The sequence below is a fragment of the Macaca mulatta genome, chromosome 18 (assembly GCF_049350105.2).
Source record: "Macaca mulatta isolate MMU2019108-1 chromosome 18, T2T-MMU8v2.0, whole genome shotgun sequence".
In the NCBI taxonomy this organism is placed as follows: Eukaryota; Metazoa; Chordata; class Mammalia; order Primates; family Cercopithecidae; genus Macaca; species Macaca mulatta.
Window position 1 is genome coordinate 69107294 of NC_133423.1, and position 25473 is coordinate 69132766.

The following is a 25473-nucleotide window of genomic DNA, read 5'->3' on the forward strand; positions in this document are numbered from 1 at the left end:
CCTGGCTAACATGGTGAAACCCCGTCTCTACTAAAAATACAAAAAACTAGCCGGGCGTGGTGGCGGGCGCCTGTGGTCTCAGCTACTTGGGAGGCTGAGGCAGGAGAATGGCGTGAACCCGGGAGGCGGAGCTTGCAGTGAGCCGAGATCACGCCACTGCACTCCAGCCTGGGAGACACAGCGAGACTCCGTCTCAAAAAAAAAAAACAAAAAAAAAAACAAAAACACAAGGCGTGTTCGACCTCCTTTCCCGCCATGGCTGGGAATTCAGTTTCTCAGGTTTCTCTGGGGTCCCCTCAGTCACTTGGAGGGCTTAGGATGTTATTTTTGATTTACAGCACCCACCATGCACAGTGCAGGTGCCTCCTATATGTATGTTACCTACTCATGACCCTAAAGGGGCCAGCACACAGATGAGGCCTGCGAGCCCCTGACAGGGCAGGACACTTCCCCAAGGTCATGCATTCTGCATTACTAGGCCAAGATTCTAAAGTGGCTTCCAAAACCAGCCCTCCCTCTCACCTCGCCGTGTGCCAGGTTGTTTCTGGGCATAGCCCCCCACGCCCACCCCTACCCTGGGGTCACTGGGTTGTGGACAAACCAGAGGAGACAAGCTCCTCATGGACAGCCGTCACTTCGGGGCTCCGGGGTGCTGGTGCTTGGCCCAGGCATTGGCTGCCTGCAAGGTAGCTCCGGATCCTTGGACCCAACAGCAAACCGCTGGGGAGGCCAAGCCATTCTGGCGCTTGCGCAAGGCTCCCTCTATTCTGGAAACATCTCAGGGATGGCAGACATTCCGCGCTCCCCAGTGAGCCAAGCGAATCTTTGCTCCGGCTGTCAGCTGATTTTCAGTGGCCGGACTCGCAGTGGTTTACCCTAAGTAAAACAAACAATGGCATATAAACCTAGGCCGGTTCTATCCAGGATCAACTGGGGCGGAGTCTGAAGAAACTCCCTTGCCACCCAACTTCCTTGGCCACGAGGGTAAAGTCTCATTTAAGCAGTTGTCTGAGCCAAAAGGAGTATTTGAGTCATTGATTTCCTGCTCTGTGGAAGGCCTGCAGGATTAGCAAAGGCAAAGAGTCTGCACATGCGTCTTTGTGCCCTGATTGAGCCTCGGGGAGCCTTGGAAGCCCTTGGGATTTCAGGAGTCAATGCAGGCACCACTCACCTGGGCCAGTTGATTTGCATGGCAAATAGAAGTTAAGTGGAGCTGTTAGTGAAAAGGGCTCCTCTAAGTGGGAGATGGAACCAGGGTTCTGTCCCAGGCATTCTCACCATCCTGGAAAGTGATTTCAATCAGCCCTTCATTTATTTCCTCATTCCTTCTTTCATCAGATGCAGATTGGATGCAACAGGAATGGGGGTTCTTTCTGAGGTTTTTTTGGTCTTTGTTACAGGTGTCTGCGCTTTGTCTAGCAGGGCTGTTCTACCACCGGCCCAGGCAGCCACTCCCGTCGCTGGAGGCTGCAGGCCCATTGTGCTGAGTTGTCCTCGAGGCACAATCTCTCTGGTTCCGGCAGGAACAGCTCTGGTGACTCTCTTGTGATTGTAGACTTGAAGCAAACACACCCCCCTGTTCTCAGGGAGACCCTGTGTCTTAGACACACAGAGATGCTTTTAAAATAACAGCTTTGTCCAGGCGCGGTGGCTCACTCCCGTAATCCCAGCATTTGGGGAGGCCATGGCAGGCAGATTGCTTGAGCTCAGGAGTTCGAGGCCAGCCTGGGTAACCTGGTGAAACCCCATCTCTACTAAAAGTTAAAAACAATTAGTTGGGCGTGGTTGTGCATGCCTGTGGTCCCAGCTATTTGGGAGGCTGAGGTGGGAGGATCACTCAAGTCCAGGAGGTCAAGGCTGCAGTGAGCTCTGTTTGTGCCACTGCATTCCATCCTGGGTGACAGAACGAGATCTTGTCTCAAAAGAAGTAAAATAAATAAATAATAGCTTCATAGAAATATAATCCACATGCCCTAAGATGTACCCATTTAAAGTGTACAATTCAGTATACTTTAAATTCTGTAGTTTTTAGTATATTCACAGAATTCTGCAACCATTATCACTAATTGTAGAACATTTTCTTCATCTCAAAAAGAACCCCATACCCATTGTCATCCCACCCTCCTCCCTTCCACTGACCTAGGCAGCCACAAATCCACTTTCTATCTCTATGGATTGGCCTGTTTTGGAGATTTCATATGCACGGGATTGTGCAATGTGTGGGCTTTTGTGTTAGGCTGAGGTTTTTAAGTGGTTCATGTACCTCTATTAAAAGCTGCCTTCCCTACCTGGGGGTGGGGAGAGGGGCGGGTGGGAGTCCTCCACTCAGGGCATGGAAAAATTAGGGGTGGGACTAAGGGACCCTGGAAGCTGGAGACAGGTGAGGGAGCTCCAGAGGCAGGCGACAGGAGGGGCATAGTCAACACTTCCAGAAACCTGGTAGCCGGGCTTAAGTTTTATTTTTCAGCTACCGCCCTGTTATCCTCAGGCCTTTAGTCAAGTCTGTTATGCATGACAGTCTCGTGTTGCCTGTGGCCTGTGCTTTGGGGAATAAAGTGTTTGGGTCCCATTTTGTGGTGAAGGTGGACAGGGGAGAGTAAAGTGGTCACCACTGTCAGGTGGCCCCACTTTAAGCTTTTAGCTCTTGGCAGCTGTCCTCTTCTTCCCAGAGATCTTGAAGATACAGCCAAGTCAAAATTGTTGTATCGCGTTCACGTGTGTAGCAACTACTTCTGAAATATCCACTTGAGGGAAGCATTCTGTCCCAGCAAAAGATTACAGACATGGCTGGTAGAGGAAGCCACTCTGACAGGACAGATTCAGGTGCACACAGGACAAGAGGAAGGGAACCAGGGGACAGAGTGGAGAGCGGCCTTGAGAACTGCCGGCCTCAGCCTCAGTACCCCGCCACAGCCTTGGTCTCACAGTGGAGACCCGTTAATAACCTCACCCCAGGGCAGGAGCAGACCCAATGGACAGAGGTCTCAGAAAGCAGTCTGCTGGTGCTGGGCTTGGTCCCCACCTGTGCAGTCCACTGCATGCACACATGCCCAACCCGGCCAAGGCCCGTCTGCAGGCACAAGCTCAGCCCTGCTGCCTGCAGTGCAGGGTCTGGTGCATGGCTCTGGGCCCTGTGCACAGATGCCCATTGCTTATCACCATGCACTCCCTCCTCTTCCTGACTAGATTCATTTCCTAGGGCTGCCGTAACAAAGAACTGCAAACTTGGTGACTTCAACAACAGAAATTGCCTGGGCGCAGTGACTCACACCTGTAATTCCAGCACTTTAGGAGGCCAAGGTGGGAGGATCACTTGAGCCCAGGAGTTCAAGACCAGCCTGGGCAACAAACATAGTAAGATCCTGTATTTAAGGAGGGGGGGGGGAATATATATATGTACATATGAGATACTAAATATATTTTACCTATATATATATGTCTCTCTATATAACAACAGACATTTATTATTACTACAGTTCTGGAGGCTGGAAGTCCAAATTCAAGGCTTCAGCAGGGCTGATTCCTTCTGAGGGCTATGAGGGAGGGATCTTTCCAGGCTTGTCTCCTTGTCTTGTAGATGATGTTTCCTCCCTGTGTCTCCATGTCATCTTCCTTCTCTATGTGCCTGTATCTGTGTCCTATTTTACCCTTCCTAGAAGGACTAGGGTCCCACCTTAAGGACCTCATTTTAACTTGATTTCCTCCATAAAGACCTTATCTCCAAATAAGGTCACATTCTGAGATATTGGGAGTTAGGACTCCAGCATATATTTTTAGGGGACTCATAGCACTCAGTAGCAGAAGTCTGATTTTATTTAAGAAGCTTTGTATCCAGCTAACAGACTGCCTTTCCCAGCATCCCTTGCAGCCCTTGCAGTTTATATGAACAAGTTCTGACTGATGAGATATAAGCAGAAGTTGATGGGGGAGATGTTGGGGACAGTTCCTTAGAAGAATCTCAGATAGGTAGAAGAGGCCCTTTTCTCTATATTCTTCCTGCTTCTCACCTGGATTGAAGATGTGATAGCTAGAGTTCTAGCATCCATCTTGGTCCTTGAGGCAACTTTGAAGTTGGAAGCTGTGGTCTAAGGATAGTGGAGCAGAAGCTGAACAGGCCTGAATCTCTGAGGAGACAAAGGCACTGCCAGATCAGCCAGACCACCTACCTCCAACCCTTTCTCCTTTTCTCTTTTTTAATTTTAATTTTATTTTTTATTTTTATTTTTTTTGTTTTTTGAGACAGGGTCTTGCTCTGTCACCCAAGCTGGAGTGCAGTGGCACAATCACAGCTCACTGCAGCCTCAAACTCCCAGGCTCAAGTGATCCTCCCACCTCAGCCTATGAGTAGCTGGGACCACAGGTAAGCCGCACCACACCCAGCTAATTTTTTTTTATTTATTTTAGTAGAGTTGAGATCTCACCATGTTACTCAGGTTGGCCTTGAACTCCTGAGCTCAAGCAATCCTCCCACCTCGGCCTCCCAAAGTGCTGGATTATAGGCATGAGCCACCACACCCAGCCCTAATTTTCTTAATGATAAAAATGGGAGTTATAATACCATGGCTATTTTAATCATATTAGACATGATTTCATGTGTAGCAATTTAGCACCACGCCCAGCATGATGGCCATTATTAGTTTGATTACTAATTTATAGTCATGATAGCCCCTAGGAAATGATGGATTATAGTAATTATAGCCCCCAGGAAATATAGGAGTATAACCCCCAGGAAATGATGGCCATGAATAGTTTGATGACTACACTTTCTAGTAAATTGCTGTTCTGCTCCTGGCGTGACACTACACTGACTTCTGAAAGCCAGACTTTTGCTTTTTCCAAAGACCAAGTCTCTGACTTATATCCTTTGTGTTCCTTAAGCTCCCATTGTACTCTCTGCCTTCTTTTGGTCTTGAGAACCTCATTAGCACATGTAGTCCCTAGGTTGTGTGGGTTCCAATTCCCTTCCAGCCCCTTCTGGGAGGGTTCAGCCTTCTGTACTCAGCCAGGGCACCAGATAAGTCAGGATGGGGGAGTAGGTGGGGCTCTACATTCTGCCCAGTGGTTTTGATCAGTGGAAGAGGGTCTTCCCAAGAAGAGAGTAGGAAATTGATTGGAAAGATAGACCCATTTTTCATCCCTTCCCTTTGCCCATGCCATTTACAATGTGATGAAGCCATTCCCCCACTGCTTGGACTTGGCTAGCCTCGTGACTTGCTTTAGCCAATAAATACAGTAGAAGTGGTACTGCCCGTTTTGGAGTCTAGACCTTAAGAAGTGTTGTACATTCCACATGTTCTATTGGACTTCTGCTTTGACGAGGACTCCATCTTTGATCCAACTTTAGACAGACTCCTCTGAGCCCTCCTCCTCAGAGCCCCAAGACCTTGTCCTCGGCCTGCTCAACCTAGTTCAGCAAGAATTCTGCCAAGCCAGTTTAGCAAAAATCACCCCTAGTCTTGATGCCTAACAAGTTCCTCTTGATAAATTGACTCCTTCACCCTGCCTATTGGCTAGAAATCCCTAGCTACCTCTGTTGTATCCAAAGTTAAGTTTAATCTCTCTCTCCTATTGCAGTAGTCTTGAATAAAGTTTCCCTTACCTGTTTAACTCTGTCTGGTGCAGTTTTTCTTTGACAACTTCCACCATGAGAACAAGCCCAGACTAGCCTGCTGGAGCATGAGAGACCATGTGGAGCAGAGCTAAGTCCTCCCAGCCAAGGCCATCTGTGTTAGTCCGTTTTCATGCTGCTGCTAAAGACATACCCAAGACTGGAAAATTTACAAAAGAAAGAGGTTTAATTGGACCTACAGCTCCACATGGCTGGAGAAGCCTCACAATCATGGCAGAAGGCAAAGAGGAGCAAGTCCCATATTACATGGATGGCAGCAGGCAAAGAGAGAATGAGGAAGATGTAAAAGCAGAAACCTCTGATAATACCATCAGATCTCGTGAGACTTATTCACTACCACAAGAACAGTATGGGGGAGACCACCCCCATGATTCAATTATCTCCCACTGGGTCCCTCCCCCAACACGTGGGAATTATGGGAGTACAATTAAAGATGAGATTTGGGTGAGGACACAGCCAAACCGTATCACTATCCTAACAGCCTTCAGCTGACTGCAGACACACGGGTGAGCCTGGGTGAGACCAACTGAGCTGCCCAGCCAAATCCTAGGCTCATGAGAAAAAAGAAATGGCTATTAGTTTAAACCACCAAGATTTGAGGTGGTTTGGTTTGCAGCATTATCATGGCACTAGATGACAGGTAGAGAGGAGAAGAAAAGGTAACAGAAGCAGAGCAGGACTTTTTGAAGATCTCCTTGCCCTGAGCTCCGTGACTCCTGCAGAGTCCTGTGGCATGAGTGAGGGACAGCCCTGTCTCTTTGGCTGCCACTCCTGGCAAGGGGAGGCAGGGGAACAGGATCGCAGCTGACTCTGTGGGTCCCTCCTCAGTCACCAGGCAGCAAGGAGAGGCAGGGAGGATGCGCATGCAGGCGGGCAGGGACTGGCTAGTGCCTGGGTTGACTTGGCGGTATGTGCCAACTGGAAAACAATTAAGTCCTAGATTCCAAATAACTTCAAGTGCACATGGGTGGGACCGAGCTATGAATAGCAGGCCTCAAGAACTGTGAAATACCAGCACCACAACACTGTCCTCCTCCCCAGGCTGGGGCCCCACCCTGCCTTGGGTCTATTGTTCTCCCACACAGCCTCTCTAGGCCCCTCAGTCCTTTCTTCTTCTGGTTTTTTTTTTTTTTCCTTCTTTTTTAAATTCTGGTAAAATACACATAACATCAAATGTGCCCTTTTCCCCATTTTTAAGTGCACAGTTCAGTGGTATGAAGTATGTTCACAGTGTTGTACAGCCACCACCACCACACAGTTCAGTGGTATGAAGCGTGTTCACAGTGTTGTACAGCCACCACCACCACACAGTTCAGTGGTATGAAGCGTGTTCACAGTGTTGTACAGCCACCACCGCCACACAGTTCAGTGGTATGAAGCGTGTTCACAGTGTTGTACAGCCACCACCGCCACACAGTTCAGTGGTATGAAGCGTGTTCACAGTGTTGTACAGCCACCACCGCCACACAGTTCAGTGGTATGAAGCGTGTTCACAGTGTTGTACAGCCACCACCGCCACACAGTTCAGTGGTATGAAGCGTGTTCACAGTGTTGTACAGCCACCACCGCCACACAGTTCAGTGGTATGAAGCGTGTTCACAGTGTTGTACAGCCACCACCGCCACACAGTTCAGTGGTATGAAGTGTGTTCACAGTGTTGTATAGCCACCACCATCCATTTCTGGGATCTTTTCATCATCCCCAACAGAAACCCCAGCCCACTGAACACTAACTCCTTGTTCCTTCCTTCCCTGTCCCTGGTCACCACCATTCTACCACCTGTGTGTATGAATTTGCCTCTTCCAGAAACCTCACATCAGTGGAGTCACACGACATCTGTCCTTAGGTGTCTCAGCCCCTTATTCTTACCTAGCATTGTTTTTAGACATCTGAAAAGCAGCCCACCAGGGATAGGAGAGCTGCGCCTTCTAGAACACCCCATCCCACTTCCATGTAGAGTTGGGCTACATGACCTTGGCTTTGGGGTACAGGTGTCCCTCTTCCACATCAAGTCCCCAAACAAAACAAAACAAAGCACTCTTTCTGACTCAGCTCCTGAAGAGGCTGTGAGGACCCGCCCCCCTCCATTTACCTGCTCTGCCTTTGCAGTTCAGCTTGTTCTCACGATGCCCCGTCAGCCTCCGGTTGAAGGGGTGGCCTGCCCCTCCACACCTGTGGGCGTTTCTCGTTAGGTGGAACGAGAGACTTGAGAAAAGAAATGAGACACAGAGACAAAGTATAGAGAAAGAAAAAGTGGGCCCTGGGACCGGCGCTCAGCATACAGAGGACCCACGCAGCGCCGGCACCGGTCTCTGAGTTTCCTCAGTATTTATTGATCATTATCTTTACCATCCTAGAAAAAAGGAAGTGGCAGGATAATAGGATCATTGTAGGGAGAAGGTCAGCAGTAAGACATATGAATACAGTTCTCTGTGACATAAGTTTAAGGAAAAGTGCTGTGCCTTGATATGCATAGGCAAACATCTCCATAAACCTTTTTAGTGCATAAAGAACAGCATTGCACTAGCACGTCCCACCTTCAGCCCTAAGGCGGTTTTCTCCTTTCTCAGTAAACAAAAAATACAATTGGGTTTTACACCGAGATGTTCCATTGCCCAGGGATGGGCAGGAGACAGATGCTTTTCTCTATCTGAACCGCCAAGAGGCCTTCTTTCCTCTTATACTAGTCCTCAGCAGAGACCCTTCAGGGTGTCAGGCTGGGGGACGATCAGGTCTTTCCCTTCCCACGAGGCCATATTTCATACTATCACATGGGGAGAAACCTTGGACAATACCTAGCTTTCCTAGGCAGAGATCCCTGCGACCTTTGGCAGTGTATGTGTCCCTGGGTACTTGAGATTAAGAGAATGGTGATGACTTTTCACAAGCATATGCCTTCAGGCACTTGTTTAACAAAGCACACCCTGCACAGCCCCAAATCCGTTAAACCTTGAGTCACCACAGCACATGTCTCTTGCAAGGACAAGGTTGGGGGTAGGGTCACGAATTAACAGCATCTCAAATACAGAACAAAATGGAGTCTCTTATGTCTACTTCTTTCTATATAGACACAGTAACAGTCTGATCTCTCTCTCTTTTCCCCACATCCCATCAGGCAGTGGGGAAGCTGGTGGGGTGAATGATCACCTCGGGTTTGTCTCACCAACCCCCGGAGGGCACGGTTCATGGTCCTTGAGTAACCTCTAGGTGCCTGCCCAGTTTCAGGTCCAAGGCTGCACCTAGAATTATTGCTTCAATAGCTGAGACTCTGGCTTGAGGCAAGTTGGAACAGACCAGTCCTGTGGGGCCAGAAAAATCTGCAGGCACCCAAGGTCTGCTGGCAGCCTGGTTGTGTGAGTGCGTGAGGTCAGGGAGACAGGAGGAGGCAGAACATTGCGAAGTTCCCACCCTCTGCTGCCCCTCCCTGCACCCTACACACACGCACAAGCACTCGCACAAGCACATACACAAGCACACACACTCACACAAGCACATACAAGCACACTCACACACTCACAAAACACACAAGCACACACAGAAGCACACACAAGCACATACAAGCATACTCACACATACAAAACACAAGCACACACACACAAGCACAAACAAGCACACAAAACAAGCAGACACAAGCACACACAAGCACACACACTCACACAAGCACACTCACACACACTCACAAAACAAGCAGACACACAAGCACACACACACAAGCATACACACAAGCACACAAGCACACTCACACATTCACACACAACACACAAGCAGACACACAGGCACACACATACACTCACAAGCACACACAAGCACACACGCACAAGCACACACACACACAAAACAGACACACAAGGACACACACATACACAAGCACACACACAAGCACACACACAAGCGCACACACACGCACACATATACACTCACACAAGCACACACTCGCAAGCACACACTCCCACACCTGCCTCAGGGACTCAGGTTTGTAAGGCCTGAGGTGAGGGGACTGCTCCAGGCCTAAGTTAGAGTTTTCCAGGGAGTGCGTGGGGGAGGCTGAGCGCGGAATCAGATGTGAGACTGAGGGAAATGGGGCTTTCCCCTCACATGGAGAACACGGTGCTGCCCCGGCCCTGCCTGCGCTGGACACAGCACCTGGGGCCCGGTGGACTAGGGCAACAATGGCAGTGGGGAGGCTGCCTCCAGGGGGCTCAGAGACGGTGGGTGTTCCAGTGGGGACTAGGGGAAGGGGCAGGGAGGGAATGGACCACTGACCAGGCTCCTGTCCAGCATGTATGTGATGGCCAGGGATGGGGACTTTCAGGCCAGCAGGAAACTCAGGCAACATTTGACCACCTTTCCCCACCATGGGGCACCAGGCCGTACATCCCACCTTGTCCCAAGGCATGGAATTTACTTTTATTCTGTGACAAAGCTGATTCTTCTCAAGAATTATCTACCTCTTTATAATCCATTTTCTTTCCCAATCCTTCGATCAGGGAGTCCATGGATGCCACTGCTGAGGTCTCAGCAGCCTGGCACGTGGTTCTGGGCTGGAGGTGAGTAGCCCATGGAGCCTCAGCTCTCCCATATGTAACATGGAAAGGTAGGGCTGGGAGCCGTGGCTCATGTCAATAATTCCAGCCTTTCAGGAGGCTGAGGCAGGAGGGTTGCTTGAGACCAGGATTTGTGACCAGTCTGCACAACAGAGTAAGACTCTGTCTCTACAAAAAATTTTAAAACTAGCCAGGCGTGGTGGTGTGTACCTGTGTAGTCCCAGCTACTCGGGAGGCTGAGGCAGGAGGATCACTTGAGCCCAGGAGGTTGAGGCTGCAGTGAGCTGTGATTGTGCCACTGCACTCTGGCCTGGGTAACAGAGTGAGGCCTCGTCTCAAAAAAATAAATTAAATAAAATGGAAAGGTAATTTAATCCCCTCAAAGGTTTGTTGAAACAATTAAATGGAAAAAACTTACAGTAATGTATGTATTACGTGTGGTGCTTAGCATACAGGCACACAGTAAACAAGCAGTAAACCTTACTGTTATCCTTATGACCATCAACAAGCAGTGCTCTCCACAGTGACTGGCTCTGGGTGGCAGGAGACTTGCGGTGTCTGAGTAAATGGAATGTGACCGTGAGGCAAATGACTTTAACATCCATTAGCACTTCCATATCTAAGTGAGTGTGGAATATGTCGTCACCCCAGAAGTCCTCATTCATTCAGGAGGTCGCAGAACAGAGCGATTGCATTCTCTAGACCTTCATAAGCACCAGTCCCAGACAGCTCTCTGTAACTAGGGAAGTTACAGTTTCCCATGCTGGTTCACTTTCCCTGTCTCCACAACAATTATTCCAAACACTTTTTACTCTTCAAACTCCCTTTCTGTTTTTGCCCTTCTCTTCCCTCCGTGTAGACGGGCCTCCCCTCTTTCTTCAAGGGAAACTGAAAGCTGTCAGGTGAGCTCATTCACTGTCTCAGTGTCGTCCACACACACCTGCCCACGTTTGCGCTTCTCTTCCCTTCTTTTTGCAGCTGAGGAGTATTTTCTCTTCAACTTAACATTTATCCCTCTGATTCTGCGCATTCGGATTCCAACGCCTGCCTTCTCAGAAACCCAGGGATCTCTCTCTGTTGGCTGTTTCACCTTTTCCGTCTCTACTGGCTTGAAGCACCCTCAAGTCTTTCCCATTTAAAATCGACAACAAAACAAAAACGTGGCTTCTTTCTTCATCCAGTTGATCTAAGCTGGCTCTCCTCGTGTCATCAGCACACGCATTGACAAGAAAAAGCCAGGCGGATTGAGGCTCACCGGTGTCATGGAGAAGAACGTAGCTTGGGCAGTGTTTCAGAGCTGGGAAGACAAGGGCAGAATCTCTCCCAGATTGGAAGTTTGGTCTGAGGTGAGTCTTTCTATGTGGGATGTAGGACTGGGTAACCATCAGGATTCGAAAGTCTAGGATTGGTGGAAACTGCAGAGGGTCCAACATTTCAAGTGCAAACTATCTGTGGACACTGTGCATTGAGGAATGGGGGAAGTTTCTGTAGTCAATAATCAAACCGTGTGTTGGGAGACAGTCCCAAAGAGGAATGAAATGCTAATGAAGACAGTGGTAGAGCAAAGTCAGGTTCGTGTAGGCAGTCAGGTATGGTTTCGCTTCTCTGTGTCCTGGCTGAGTGCGAGGGTAAAAGATTTTGGTTCTTAGCTTCTGATTTCTTTCCTAGCTCCTTCCTCTTATTCACAACCTATAGTCTGAGCTGAACTTGAGAGGGGCGTGGGGCTTGGCAGTGTGTTATAGACACCCTGAAATTCACCTGCAACCTCCAGTGGTGTCCTGAGGTCATGTGGGCGCTGGACACCTGAAGAGACCAAGGGTGGTGTCAGTGAAGAAGGTGGCAGAATCTTAGACCAGGAATGAGGTGAGGCCACATTGCTTCTCACAAAACTGCCCCCGGTTCCTCAAGTCATCAGCCAGGGGCAGCCTCATTTTCAGCTGGGCTCTGGTTTAGAGCGCTCACTCACTGTGGGGCAGCAGCAGCGCAATCAGCTTCTTCTGTGTCAGGCCCCACGCAGATGCGGTTTCGGGCGAGTGTGGGCACAGCTCTACCTCTGTGGTCTGTTGGTTGGATGCTCTGCCCTGGAGTGCGGGGCCTAGGCTTGGTGGGGACACAGACCAGCAGGCCAGGCAGCCCACCAGCCCCTCATCAGCGAACCAGGAGTCACTCCCTGAGCCCCGGCGTGGGAGCCTCTCTGGGGGAGGAGGGAGAGGGAGGGAATCCAACAGGTTGCTCTGCAGGACGAGTGTCACTGAGGGGGCTCCAGGGGCCACCTTTGAGGACAGCTGTCCAGGTGAGCTGGCCAGGCGACCTTGTCGTCACCGAGGAAGCCTCAAGGCCACAGGGGCCTCATAATCACCCCATTGAGCGGCTCAAGTAAGCCCCTGGGGGAATTTGGTTTCAAGGAAGCAGAAAAACACCTGAAGTCCATTTGTTGGCCGAGGACTGTGAGGCCGCCTGATTGAAGAGACCATCGTGCCTCTTCAAGAATATCACCGGTCCCAGCTCCTGCATTCCCTGGGTTGTCCCCGACACTCTGCCTGAGCAGTGGGGACAAGAAAGGAATGGAATCTGAATGTATTTTATGGTCCCATTTGGCCCTAGACACCACCTACCTGTGCTCCAATCTCTTTCTCTATGAAGCAGGATTTTTTTTTTTTTGGCTAAGAATTAAGTTCAATGGAGGTAAAAATAATAATTGTTTCCATCTATTGAGTGCCTACTGTATGCCAGGCCCTGGGCCAGGGGTTTACTATGCCATCTTCCAGAGCCCCTCTGATAGGAGGTACTATGACCCCAAGCAGGCGTGGGTTGGCCAGTGGCTTGCATAAGGCCACACGGTCTGCCTAGCTCTGGAACCTGTTCCTGCCTTCCAGGGCCTGACCCTCCTAAGGGTCAGCTGCCCCTGGGCTCGCTAGCGGCCGCTTCTGAGAAATGGTCCCTTCCGGCTGCATATTTTCCCCCAAAAAATGTTCTAGCCCCAGGCTTCCCCTGAAGACAGCTTCTGTCACTCTCTCCAACACACACAGGAAAGAAGGGGGGAAAGTAAGCGATTCTCATTTGTGTCTTGTTTTTATTTTATAAATAAAAATGAAAATTGATTTCATGGAGAAGGCAGCTGCCTTAGGGAACATGGTATCTGGCTTAGACACTCGTAGAACAGTATGTGTGCTTCATCAGGGCCTTCTAGATAAGCCTCAGAGGGGATCTGCTTCCTCTTTCTGGAATCCACGGTTTTTAAAAAATAATTTATAGCAGGTGGTTCTGGCAGAGTGTGCCATCCACCCTCTCCAGCAGGGAGAGAGATTTCTTTTTGGTCATCTTTTATGATCAGCTTCTGTTCAGATGACCCTCATAAGAGAACCTCCCAAGAACTCCATAGTCTCAGTGGGGCCACGGCAGCTGTAGGGGTCTGGGCTGGTGGGAAGTGCCCATTGGGCTGCTTCAAGGCATTGGAGCCAAACTTTTTCTTTCCTTTGTTTTTGTTTTGTTTTGTTTTGTTTTTGGAGAGCCATGTGATATTTTTGATTGTTCCCATCCATTCTTGGTGCTTTTGGGGTACGATTCCTCCTGCTTGTTTCCAGAACGCTTTGTAGTTATAGACAACCCCAGATTGCCCGTACTTGATGAGATACCGTTTCCTACTCTGCCAACTGGGTGTATTGGCCAAAGCCACAGCAGGAACTTGACGGCTTGTGCACTGAGGGAAATTGGAGTTCAGTGAAGGAACTGTCCAAGAAGGGGTGGCGAGATCCCAGGACTAGCAGGGCCCCTTGTTTGGGGTGGAGGCTGGGCTGTGGAACACACACCCCTGTTTCTGTTCTCCTCCTGCCCTCTGATTTCTGGTCAGTGTCTCTCCTTCCAGAACCTAACTAGAAGCTGGAGGGCAAGGAAACCTGGGTGCTGGGATCTGCAGAGTCAGCCCTGAGTGAGATGCGGATGTAGCTGGATATTTATCCCCACCCAAATTTCATGTTGAAAAGTAATTCCTGATGTTGGAGGTGTGGCCTGGTGGGAGGTGTTTGGGTCATGGGGGTGGATCCCTCATGAGTGGCTTCGTGCTGTCCTCACGATAGTGAGTGAATCCTCACGAGATCTGGTTATTTAAAAGTGTAGGCTGGGCACTATGGCTCACACCTGTGATCCCAGCACCTTGGGAGGCTGAGATGGGAGGATCGCTTGAGCCCACAAGTTTGAAACCAGCCTGAGCAACACAGTGAAACCCCATCTCTACAAAAAATACAAAAATTAGTTGGGCGTAGCTTGATGCACCTGTAATCCCAGCCTATTTGGGAGGCTGAGGTGGGAGAGTCGATAGAGCCTGCAGCAAGCCATGATTACACCCCTGCACTCTACCTGGGCAATAGAGTGAGACCCTGTCTCAAAATAAAAAATGACAGCTGGGCGCGGTGGCTCATGCCTATAATCCCAGCACTTTGGGAGCCCAAGGCAGGCGGATCATGAGGTCAAGAGTTCGAGACCAGCCTGAGCAACATAGTGAAACCCTGTCTCTGCAAAAATTAGCCAGGTGTAGTGGCACATGCCTGTAATCCCAGCTACTCGGGAGGCTGGGGCAGGAGAATCACTTGAACCCGGGAGGCAGAGGTTGCAGTGAGCCAAGATCGCACCACTGCATTCCAGCCTGGGTGACAGGGTGAGACTCCATCTCAAAAAAAAGAAAAGAAAGAAAGTGTGGCACCTTCCCACCCCTCTTGCTCCTGGTTTGCTGTGTAGCGCGCCTGTTCCCGCTTTGCCTTCTGTCATGAATAAAAGCTCCCTGAGGCTTCTCCAGAAGCTGAGCAGACTCTGGCACCTGCAGAACTGTCAGCCAATTAAGCCTCTTTTCTTTGTAAATTACCCAGTCCCAAGCATTTCTTTATAGCAATGCAAGAACGGTCTAGCCCAGATGCTGAGCAGAAAGCTGATTCAGTTGCAGAGAACAATCTGCCCAGTGGGGTAATTAGTTTTGCGATGGCTTGTTTAACTCAACCAGTGTTCATTTGGTGAATTCTGCATACCAGGCTCTGTGATAGGTGCTCGGGTTCATGGTAGCAGAATCCAGTCCTGCCCTGCTGACCCCTTTGGTCTAGAGCAGCAGTTAAGGACATGGAGGTGCTTCTCAGCACACCTGACACATCTGACGAGGGCCTGTGCTCTGCAAGTGGCAGCGAATCAAAGTCTGTCTGTGACATTTGGGGGCTGAGACATGAATAGTCTCAGACAGCTCATAATCCCTGAGCCATTCTTTGTGTGATGTGGCCATCCTTGCCAGCTGACCGCCTGGCCAAGGTATGCTTGGCTTAGCCTTGGAGCAAAACGAATTTGCATTTCCTAGTCACACACTGATTAAAGGGACAGCAGCCAAGGAACGTGCAGAGCTGTAGGGCAAGGAGAATTTGTCTTAATTATAACACATGGTGGAAAATCTACACATGCACCACAAGACACTAGCTGGTGAAATGGTGGTGGACGTGAACACTGGCTGCGTTAAACCTGATTGTGATATTTTACTCACTTTCAGAAGCCCCTTAGCTTACCTGTTATGGAAGCAAGTTTTCCAAACATTTCGTGTTCTACCAGGGAGCTCAGAGGTGGGCCCCACATCAAATGTGGAGGCCACTCAGACCCGAGAAGACGATGCTATGGATTAGTAACTCCAGATCGCTTCTCTTCTGCAGGGGAAAGGGCCAGCAGTGGCTGGGAAGGGCGGGGAGAAGGCCCTGTCTAACCGAGGGCATCAGAAGGCCCCCTTTAACTCAAGGCCATCTCTCCAGCATCTGACTCAGCCTGGCTTTGGCCCTCCACCATCTTAGCGGCTCTGTTTCGTTCTAAGTGTGAGGCAGGACAGGTGCTTGGGCTTTGGAATTACACAGAGCTGGATTTGACTCTTTTTTTTTTTTTTTTTTTTTTTTTGAGACGGAGTCTCGCTCTGTCGCCCAGGCTGGAGTGCAGTGGCCGGATCTCAGCTCACTGCAAGCTCCGCCTCCCGGGTTCACGCCATTCTCCTGCCTCAGCCTCCCGAGTAGCTGGGATTACAGGCGCCCGCCACCTCGCCCGGCTAGTTTTTTGTATTTTTTAGTAGAGACGGGGTTTCACCGTGTCAGCCAGGATGGTCTCGATCTCCTGACCTTGTGATCCGCCCGTCTCGGCCTCCCAAAGTGCTGGGATTACAGGCTTGAGCCACCGCGCCCGGCCTTGGATTTGACTCTTGCCGTTTCACTTCATCATCGTGTGTCACTGGCCACCTTATGTCATGTTGCAGAGCCCCAGGTACCTCGTCAATGAAATGGGGTCCAGGATACGAATTGGAGTTTGTTTAAGGGTTAAATAAGGACAGGTGCTTTAGGTGACCCGCACGGGGCTGGCACATGATATCTGCTTGGTGAATATCGAGTCCTCCCAAGCACCAGCCCCTTGTTGAAGACCGCGTCCAAGGCGTCATCTGCCTACCGCAGTTCACATCTCTGGTTTCTCGCTAGCCTGCTCAGGTGCCCTGGTCAGGAGTCCCTGATTTCATTCCCACCCATCTTCTTGCCAAGCACCTAACTTGTCAGTTCTGGTTTCTTGGTCTTCACTTTTGGGACCAAACAATTGCTCCATCTTGGCCCACTTTGGAATCTGTGGACCGGGCTGACTCCTGAGCACTGATTTCCAACCCTGCTGCCTTGGCCTGGGCCATCCTCGGCCCACCTGGGGAATCTGTCTCTGCCCTGGAGCTTCCCTTTCAAGCTTCCACATTGAGCCTCCTCTGGAGAACAGCCTCACGGCATCTAGTGAGGGTGCCTTGCACCTGCCCCCAGCAGGCTCTGCCCGACATCAGGAAGCTCACAGAACCCGGTGGAAGAAACATTTCATAAACGCTAGGTGGACCTCAATGAATGTCAGTCCAAGCAAACTGGAGGTCTGCCCATTTGTGACGTCCCCAAGGTCACAGCTCTGTAGTCCCCAGCTACAGTAGAGAATTGTGCTCCAGTGCCGTTGGGAGCCCTGACTTGCCACCATCCCAACCCTCTATCTGTGGGTCCTGGGAACCTGGAATCCAGGCCTCATCTGAGCAGTGACCTTAACCTGCGGCTGCTAGGATGCACTGTAAGTTAGCTCTGTACTTGGGACCACTATGTTAGCTGTTGCTCAGTCCAGTTTACGTCTTTTTGGCTTTGTGCATCCAAAAACATTGTTAGATGAAGCAGCTAGGTAGACACATGTTAAAACAACCTCAGAAGCTGGCATTATTCTTTTTGGTATTAAAGAAAAAAATCCAGATTTTTGTCTGTACCTTTCTCTTTCTTAGACAGTTTTATGTCTTATGCTAATACGGAGGAATGGTGCCTCTCAGACTTTAACAGGCATACAAATCACCAAGGAGGAATGGTCAGACGTAGATTCTGCATCTTTAAGAAGCCCGTAGGTGATGTGAATGCTGCCGATCCTTGGGCCGTGCTCTGAGTAGGAAGATGGTGTGAGAGATGATGGCACGTGGAAGCCCCAGGTTATGGTAGTCTGACATGTGCAACTGTCAACTTTACGATGGTGCGAAAGCATTCCGTAGAAATGTACTTTGAATTTTCATCCTTTCCCAGGCTAGCCATGTGCTGTATGATACCCCTTGGAGATGCTAGGCTGAATCATCTCACATAAAGCCTTTTGTAAGAAAGTGTTGATTACCTCATATAATTTATCGAATACTGTACAGAAGTGTTCTGAGTGTATTTGAGGCAGGAAAGGTTAAGCTGTGATGTTTAGTAGGTTAGATGTACTTTTTTTTCTTTTTTTTTTTCTGAGACAGGGTCTTGCTCCCTTCACCCAGGCTGGAGTGCAGTGGTGCGATCACAGTTCACTGCAGCCTTGACCTCCTGGACTCGGGTGATTCTCCCACCTCAGCCTCCCAAGTAGCTGGGACTACGGGCGTGTACCACCATGCCCAGTTAATTTTTTGTATTTTTAGTAGAGACAGGGTTTTGCCATGTTGCCCAGGCTGGTCTCAAGCAATTCACCCACCTCGGCCTCCCAGAGTGCTGGGATTACAGGTGTGAGCCAATGTGCCCGCCCCAGCCCACCCTTAAAAAAAGAAATAGAGACATGGTCTTGCTCTGTTGCCCAGACTGGAATGCAGTGGCATGATCCTAGCTCACTGCAGCCTTGAACTCCTGGGATCAAGTGATTCTTCTGTCTTAGCCTCCTGAGTAGCTGGGACTACAGGTGCAAGCCACCGCGCCTAGCCGTATTAGGTGTATTGACGCTGTGTAGATGATGTGCCGTCTGAGTCAAGACGCATGTGTGTGAGGAAGCACAGTACTCGCCGGGCATTTCTTTGTGTTTTTGCCAGTCTTTGGTTTGCAGCCTTTCTGGACTATCTATCATGAAGTCTAAAGGGCCCTTTATGGGGTGGGGACTCTTAGATCGCACCCCTTCCCATTCTGGCCTGGGTCCCTTCAGCTGGGCTGTGTGCAGGTGGCAAGAGGACCTTTCCCCTTCACCTGCCATTTTTCTTCTTTTCCAGCTTTGAATCTCAGCTCTGCCTTGCAGCTGCATGACTGGCAGCTGTTTATTGACATTGGTGTTGGTGATGTGATTCCAGGTTTACACTCCTAAATTTACTCCCTGCTCTTGCTGGCCCTCAGCACTGTGCTTACGCAACTGTGCCAATGGCCCCAGGGAGGTGATGTCAGGGCGCGCCCCATCCCCAACCAAAAAAAATCCCCCTTGATTTGAAAGATGTCTTTTGTTGCTGAACAGGTAACAAAACCACCCGGCTCAAAGGCACTTCGTTCTTCAGCTTCCCCCCACCCCACCCACTCGAGCTTGCAGCGGGCAGGAAGGCTTCAGGCTCTCAGGAGTCGCAGGAGGCAGCCAGGGCTGGGGAGGGCAGGGGGCCGGCCGTTCAGCACTGAGCCGGAAACGTCTGAGCGAGAGATAAAGAACTCAGCAGCCAGAGTATTCAACAGTTTTATTTGCTGTTGGGGAATGAAGGGAACAGGAAGGAATGACACGGAGGGGAAGGAAGCTGCCGGCTCCCATCACTAAGGGAGGGCATGTGGTACAGAGTGATTTGTGTGAAGCGGCCGCCCCAAGCTGAGCCTGCGGCCGATGACCACAGAAACCTTGGAAGGGAAATCTGTGACCAGAACAACAAAATGCCAAGGAAAACAAAACGCATTTGCATTTGGTAAGAATTTCCTGTTTAAATAGGTTTTATCAGCGGGAAGAAAGGAAAAGTGGTGACTTCTAAGTGTCATTAGGCTGGCCTGGGCTCGGCCCCTGGCAGGGTACGGCGGGGGCTGGGCCACACGCCCTGCTGCCCTTTCCTCCCGGGGGCAGCTGCAGCAGCCTTGAGGCTTGTCCGCTTCCTATCTCTTACCCAACAGTCAGGGCTCACTAGCGTCCGCTTCCTATCCCTTACCCAACAGTCAGGGCTCACTAGCGTCCGCTTCCTATCCCTTACCTAACAGTCAGGGCTCACTAGCGGAGTCTGGGCCCCCCAGGCTGGCTCTGCGGAAACGGAATCAGGCAGAACCGGCTGGTATTATCCCAAGGAGTGTGGCTGGGCGGAGCTTCCCCACAGATCTCTGAGTGTGGGGAGGACTGGAGAGGCCTCAAGGCAGTTCTGAGAGGGGGCAGGGCTTACAAGAGGCTGAAGTTGCTCTCTGTGGTGGAGGTCAAAGGGTAAAACCTCAGAGCGAGTCTGCTGCCTGGCCTTCTTGCTTCACAGGCTCAGGCTTCCTCCTCGCCAAAGCCCAAGGCTGCGACGTGTCTGGAATGTTCCATGTCACAGGAGTGCCTCTGGCAGTGACCTGCGTCTCTCACCCTCCTCATCTTCCTTTGCCTCTGAAAAGCTCATGTCATGGTTGTGCAAAAGGAGACCTCCTGATAAAATACCTTCTCAGCCCCGACTCCTCTCAAATGAATTAAAACCAACAAAACTGCCCATTCCACAAATCCACAGGCAAGGAGAGTTGAAAATGAAAATGCATCTTTAAAAAATAATGGACCACTAACTTCATGGGCTCACCTCATAAATCTAAAAACCAAACACATCACCCCAAATCCAAGTAAATTGGCTTGATTTTATCACACAGCAAAGGATTCAGGCTTCTCTCCCCATGTCTGGGCTGGTGGCCTGTGTCATCCCTAGGACGTCCCTCCCCCAACCCCATCCCCCGAAGCTTGGCAGGAAACTCGGGGCAGATGGGCAGTGGGGAGCTCTCTGGGCCGTTTCCAGATACCCAGGCCATTTCTCAGAAAGGCTGTCCCCGTGCAGGCACTGAGGGAGGTGGATGGCTCATCAGAGAGGCAAGGTGACAGACCCCATGTGAGGAAGGCCAAGGGCATTTTGTAGTTCAGGTGATGGAGGCACCTTGAATATTTTCTCAATTTGCTTTATAAACAGCAAGTGCTCTTTTTTTTTTTTTTGAGACGGAGTCTCGCTCTGTCGCCCAGGCTGGAGTGCAGTGGCCGGATCTCAGCTCACTGCAAGCTCCGCCTCCCGGGTTTACACCATTCTCCGCCTCAGCCTCCTGAGTAGCTGGGACTACAGGCGCCCGCCACCTCGCCCGGCTAGTTTTTTGTATTTTTTAGTAGAGACGGGGTTTCACCGGGTTAGCCAAGATGGTCTCGATCTCCTGACCTCGTGATCCACCCGTCTCGGCCTCCCAAAGTGCTGGGATTACAGGCTTGAGCCACCGCACCCGGCCGCAAGTGCTCTTAAGTATCAGTTGATCTAGTTTTCGATCAGCTAAAGAGACCACAGTAATCATATCCTCTCCCTCCTCCCTCTCCCCACCACCCAAATCACTGTCTTACAACAGTGATTCTGGCCAAGGAAATTTGTTAGCAAAATATTTAGGACTAAACTCAGTGTAATCTAAGATTCTGAAGAAGCCAAGGATTCTGTTTTGGCCCTCACCAGCTGCTGCTTGAGTTTCCCCATCCTCCAAGACTGTCAAGAATCTGACAGCTCTGCTAACGGAAGCTGCAGACCCTCGGTTCGGTTCCGTCGCCCTTTCTCTGGGCTGGTGTGTGAAGCTCCGAATCTGTGACCTCACTAGAATCAGTGTGCGCGAGGGGATCAGCAATGCAGGGCAAAGGTGACTGGTGAGACACACGCCTACACAAACGCATACAGGTATACAAAAAGCAACAAGAGTTTAATTCTCTTTTTACATGGCCACAGGCTCTCTTCAGTCAGGGGAACTTCAGCTGGTGCCTCTCTTGCAGCTGTGAGGCGACAGTGTGGTGACACGCCTCATGCAGACTGTCCCGGTAAACGAGGACAACTCACCATTAAAATCTTGCATGAACAGCCCTGGGCACGTGGGAATGGTAAGAGCCACCGTCTCCTTAGTCAGCTTAACCACAGCTCCAAACGCAGTTTGTCCCAGCTGGCAAACGCCTCAAACACCAATCATGCGTCGCGCTCCTATTCTGGGGTTTTATAAAACACTTTTATATAGAGATATAGATAGCACAGTAAATGTGCTTATGATGCACTCTAACATAGAGGACAGGAATACACACTGTGGGGCGCCGCCCCAGCCGTCTCCACAGTGGAGAAAGTGCGAGGGTTAAACACGCGTGGTGTGGTGGCAGACGGCAGGAAGTTAGAGCGCCACGCTCCACGCCCTTCCACGCGACTGACTCATCCAACACTCAGAACTCGCCTTCTTTACCCCCTTGGTGGGTAGGAGCAGTAACAAAACAATGTCATTTTTCTAAGGGTGGAGGATGTCAAACTGTCTGGTACCGAGAGAGCAATTCTTATCCAGAAATCATCTAGAAATAATTGCTGAAGGTCAGCCTGGCCCGTGGCTCCAGGCTGAAGGCTGCTCTGTAAAGGGTGGGACTGGCTCTGGGGGGTCTAGGGCTGATGCAGCATCTCTCAGACACTTGTACACTCACACACCCACACGCCCCAGGGCAAAGTGCACTTCCAATGGCTGATACAAAAATAGATTGGCACACCCTTTGACACAAGGAGGTTATCTTCTAAAAGTTTTCCCCCAACTTCTGCAGACTCTCTTCCCCCATATGCTCAAGCCCTTCACACTCCAAGTTGGAACAGATCTGGAGAAGGCCCTGGACCACGCTTGCAAAGTTTGTGAATGCTGGGGAGAAAGACCGGGCTGGGGCAGCTGGCGATTCTCGCCAGTGGACAGAGGACAGGGCCTCTCTGTTCTCAGCACGCACCTCCTCTTCCCTTGTTTGAGGAGTCCATAGCTCATGGCTCCTCTTGGCTACACACCCAAGACTCCTTGGAAAGTTCCTAGTACTGCTTCTCCTCAAACCATGTCGAGAGGAAGAAGTCTGGTATTTTGAGTTCTATTTTTTTCATTTCCAGTAGTAAGTGCTGCTCCACCAAGCTGAGAAGAAACGGTCTTTGGCTCTCCTCGGAGCCGGTGCTAGGAGCTCTGGACCAGGCGTCTGTAGTGGGGCATGACTTCGTGCTCTGGCAAGTGGAGGGCGAATTCCAAGGCCACTAACACTGGGAATTCAAAGGCAATCAGTTCTCGCCTGTTCAGCCGGAACTTCTCTTCCAGTTTCTGCAACAAAATGAAAGAAAATCAAAAGCATGTTCGTTTTGAAATGAAAATCCTAGTCTTTCTGCAACTGCAGCTTCTCTATCCACCAGCCAGGGAGTGCTTAGGAGAAATCCACTTTGGTGAAAGCTCTGTGGAGGAAGAAAGGGAGGCATGGGCTGCGCTTCCTGCCTTCAGTCCTGGTTGTGAAGGGACCACGCCTTTCCCGGGGGCCGCCCGGAACCACACATACATCTTATGACATCATTTAATCCTCTCAGTAATATGACATGGTTCATGCTCCGTATCTCTATTTCACAGATGGGAAAACAGGCTCCAAGAAGTCAGAGAGCTTAGCCAGGGTCACGTGGGCAGCAAATTACAGCACTAAGATTCCATTCTAACTGGGACTCAAACTCTACCTGTGACAACTAAGTGATTCAGGTTTAAAGACTGAAAATAAAGCAAACCGGTGGTGGTTCACGCCTGTCATCCCAGCACCTTGGGAGGCCGAGGTGGGTGGATCACTTTAGGTCAGGAGTTTGAGACCAGCCTGGCCAACATGGTGAAACCCGGTCTCTACTAAAAATGACAAAAATTAGCCGGGCATGATGGTGGGCGCCTATGATCCCAGCTCCTCCGGAGGCTGAGGCAGGAGACTCACTTGAACCCGGGAGGTGAAGGTTGCAGTGAGTCAAGATCATGCCAGTGAACTCCAGCCTGGGCAACAAAGCAAGATGCTGTTTCAAAAAATAAAATAAAATAATAAAATAAAGCAAACCGCCCACGACAATAAAAACCATGTGGTAAGTTCAGAAGGGAGTGCACCGATTCTATGTAGTTCAGTCCATTCCTCTTACACACAAGGATCTACCTCCTTGGGAAGTCCCCACTTTCACAGTGCCACTGAGCCTGGTGGCATCTTGCGTGTCCACCCAACTGCAGGGGCTGCTGGAGCTGGAAAAGGAGGAGAACCACCAAGGTGGGGATGGGCAGGGAGGGCCTCTGTTTGCTCAGGCACATTCTGCCTTGGCATAAACCCAGCTTTTATCTTAATAAAGCAAATCCCACACATAGAGCAGATGTTGATTGCTTTCAGATCATAACTGGGATGAGATCTTGAGTTAGGTTTCTTGCTGCTATAAGTGGCTGGTCAAACCATTACTGTTATATTCTGCATCAATAGTGAGGAAGGCCAAGGGCATTTTGTAGTTTAGGAAATGGAGGCACTGTGATTAAGGTAAAGTTGTCAGCTTCTGCTGTGTGGTATATTTATAATTAAATACACCACAAGTATGATTAAATGTGCATATTATTTATAATTTTATAAATATTCGTTACATCTAAAGATTCATTAGTTCTTGGCCAGACAAGATTATAATGACTCATGTCTATAATCGCAGTACTTTGGGAGGTTGAGGTGAAAGGGTAGCTTGAGGCCAGGAGTTCGCGACTAGCCTGGGCAATACAGCGAGACCTGGTCTCTATAAAAAATAAAAAAAATTAGCCAGGTGCTGTGGTGCATGCCTGTAGTTCCAGCTACTTGGGAGGCCGAGGTGGGAGGACTGCTTGAGTCTGGGAGGTGGAGGCTGCAGTGAGCTATGATTGTGCCACTGCACTCCAGCCTGGGTGACCGAGTGAGACCTTGTCTCACAAAACAAACAGAAATCATTAGTTCAGCAGGTATCTGTCTCAGCCTACTGATTCTCAGCTGAGTTGGTCCAGTGTCACTTCTGCATTCCTGTATTTACTGGATAAACTAGATGATTTTGTACCATTTCTTAAAATCTGTAAAGCATTGACCTAAAGTATACTCTTTTCAACTGGGGAGTACCTACCTTAGTGCCCTTTTGCCTTTGCCACTGAAGACAGCTAGACAGTGAGACATATGGGGTATTGACTAAACCACGTCTTTTATTTTCTGTATTCTGATGCTTTGACATCTGGGGCCTTGCTGACTCCGGAGGGCCTGCCCTTCCCAGGGCTAGCCAAATCCTCCACAGTGACCCCTTTTGCTTTTCGAATGCAAGCCAACCAATCCAGAGACCACGTTCCCACCACCTCCTCCATGGGCCTCACATTCCGGGCCACTATCCACCTGCCCTTATCACCCCAGGGCCAGGCACCAGACAATTAGGGACAGATGCTAAGCCCCAGAGCCCATCAAAACTATTCAAACTAGCCAATCCCAGACCCACAGACACTGCCTTACCTATTCCTTTCTGTGAAAACCAGTCAAGACTCCCTCTGCCTCCTGGCCAATCCCAGGGCTTCCATGCACAGCTCCCACAGCATGGCATGCCCCTTGTCACGGGCTGAATGCTTGTGTCCTCCCAGATTCCTATGTGGATGCCCTAATCCTTCACGTGATGGTATTAGGAGGTGGGGCCTCTGGGAGTGATTAGGTCTAGATGGGCTCCTGGCCATGGAGTGGAGGGATTCAGAGCCTTAGGAGAAGAAACCAGAGGGCTTGCTTTTGTCTCTCTCTGCAGTTAAGGATAGGCAAGCGAGCAAGGGGAGGAACCTCACCAGAACCAAAGCAACTGGTCCTTTGACCCTGGACTTCCCAGTCTGCAAAACTATGAGAAATAAATTTGTCATTTCAGCCATCCAGCCTATGGTATTTTGTTATGGCAGCATCAGCCAAGATACTCCTCCTCTTAGGAGCTGTCACACACTATCTTCTCAATGGATCTGTCTTCTGATCAGCTGGCTTTACTGTACCTCAAATTTTCCTTTTTTTTTTTGAGACGGAGTCTCGCTCTGCCGCCCAGGCTGGAGTGCAGTG

At 50.1% G+C, this 25473-nt stretch overlaps 2 protein-coding genes and 1 long non-coding RNA gene across 8 annotated transcripts in view; 2 read left to right on the top strand and 1 right to left on the bottom strand.

The window, feature by feature from the left end:
- Nucleotides 1–11519, top strand: part of TMEM241 (transmembrane protein 241) — a 157519-nt gene extending 146000 nt beyond the window's left edge. Inside the window, exon 16 of one of the 2 annotated variants that reach the window (XR_013408229.1) lies at nt 3200–3280. Coding sequence is in view for 1 of the 2 variants with exons in the window: in XM_077975013.1 (XP_077831139.1) it covers nt 11355–11358 (4 nt within the window). In the remaining variant the exon portion in view is untranslated. Of the gene's footprint in view, nt 1–3199; nt 3281–11354 lie in introns of those variants that run through there. The other variant, XM_077975013.1, reaches the window with a different exon arrangement.
- Nucleotides 4243–5605, top strand: LOC144336428 (uncharacterized). Its single transcript, XR_013408230.1, has 2 exons — nt 4243–4360; nt 5345–5605. It is a non-coding gene; the product is annotated as an uncharacterized LOC144336428 (long non-coding RNA).
- Nucleotides 11520–21298: 9779 nt separating the features above from the next.
- The window catches only part of CABLES1 (Cdk5 and Abl enzyme substrate 1), a 125513-nt gene continuing 121338 nt past the window's right edge, over nt 21299–25473 (bottom strand). For all 5 annotated transcript variants that reach the window (XM_077975009.1, XM_077975008.1, XM_015121661.3 and 2 more), the window contains one exon: nt 21299–22709. In XM_077975009.1, coding sequence (XP_077831135.1) covers nt 22569–22709 — 141 coding nt within the window. In that variant the 3' untranslated portion in view covers nt 21299–22568. The remainder of the gene's footprint in view (nt 22710–25473) is intronic.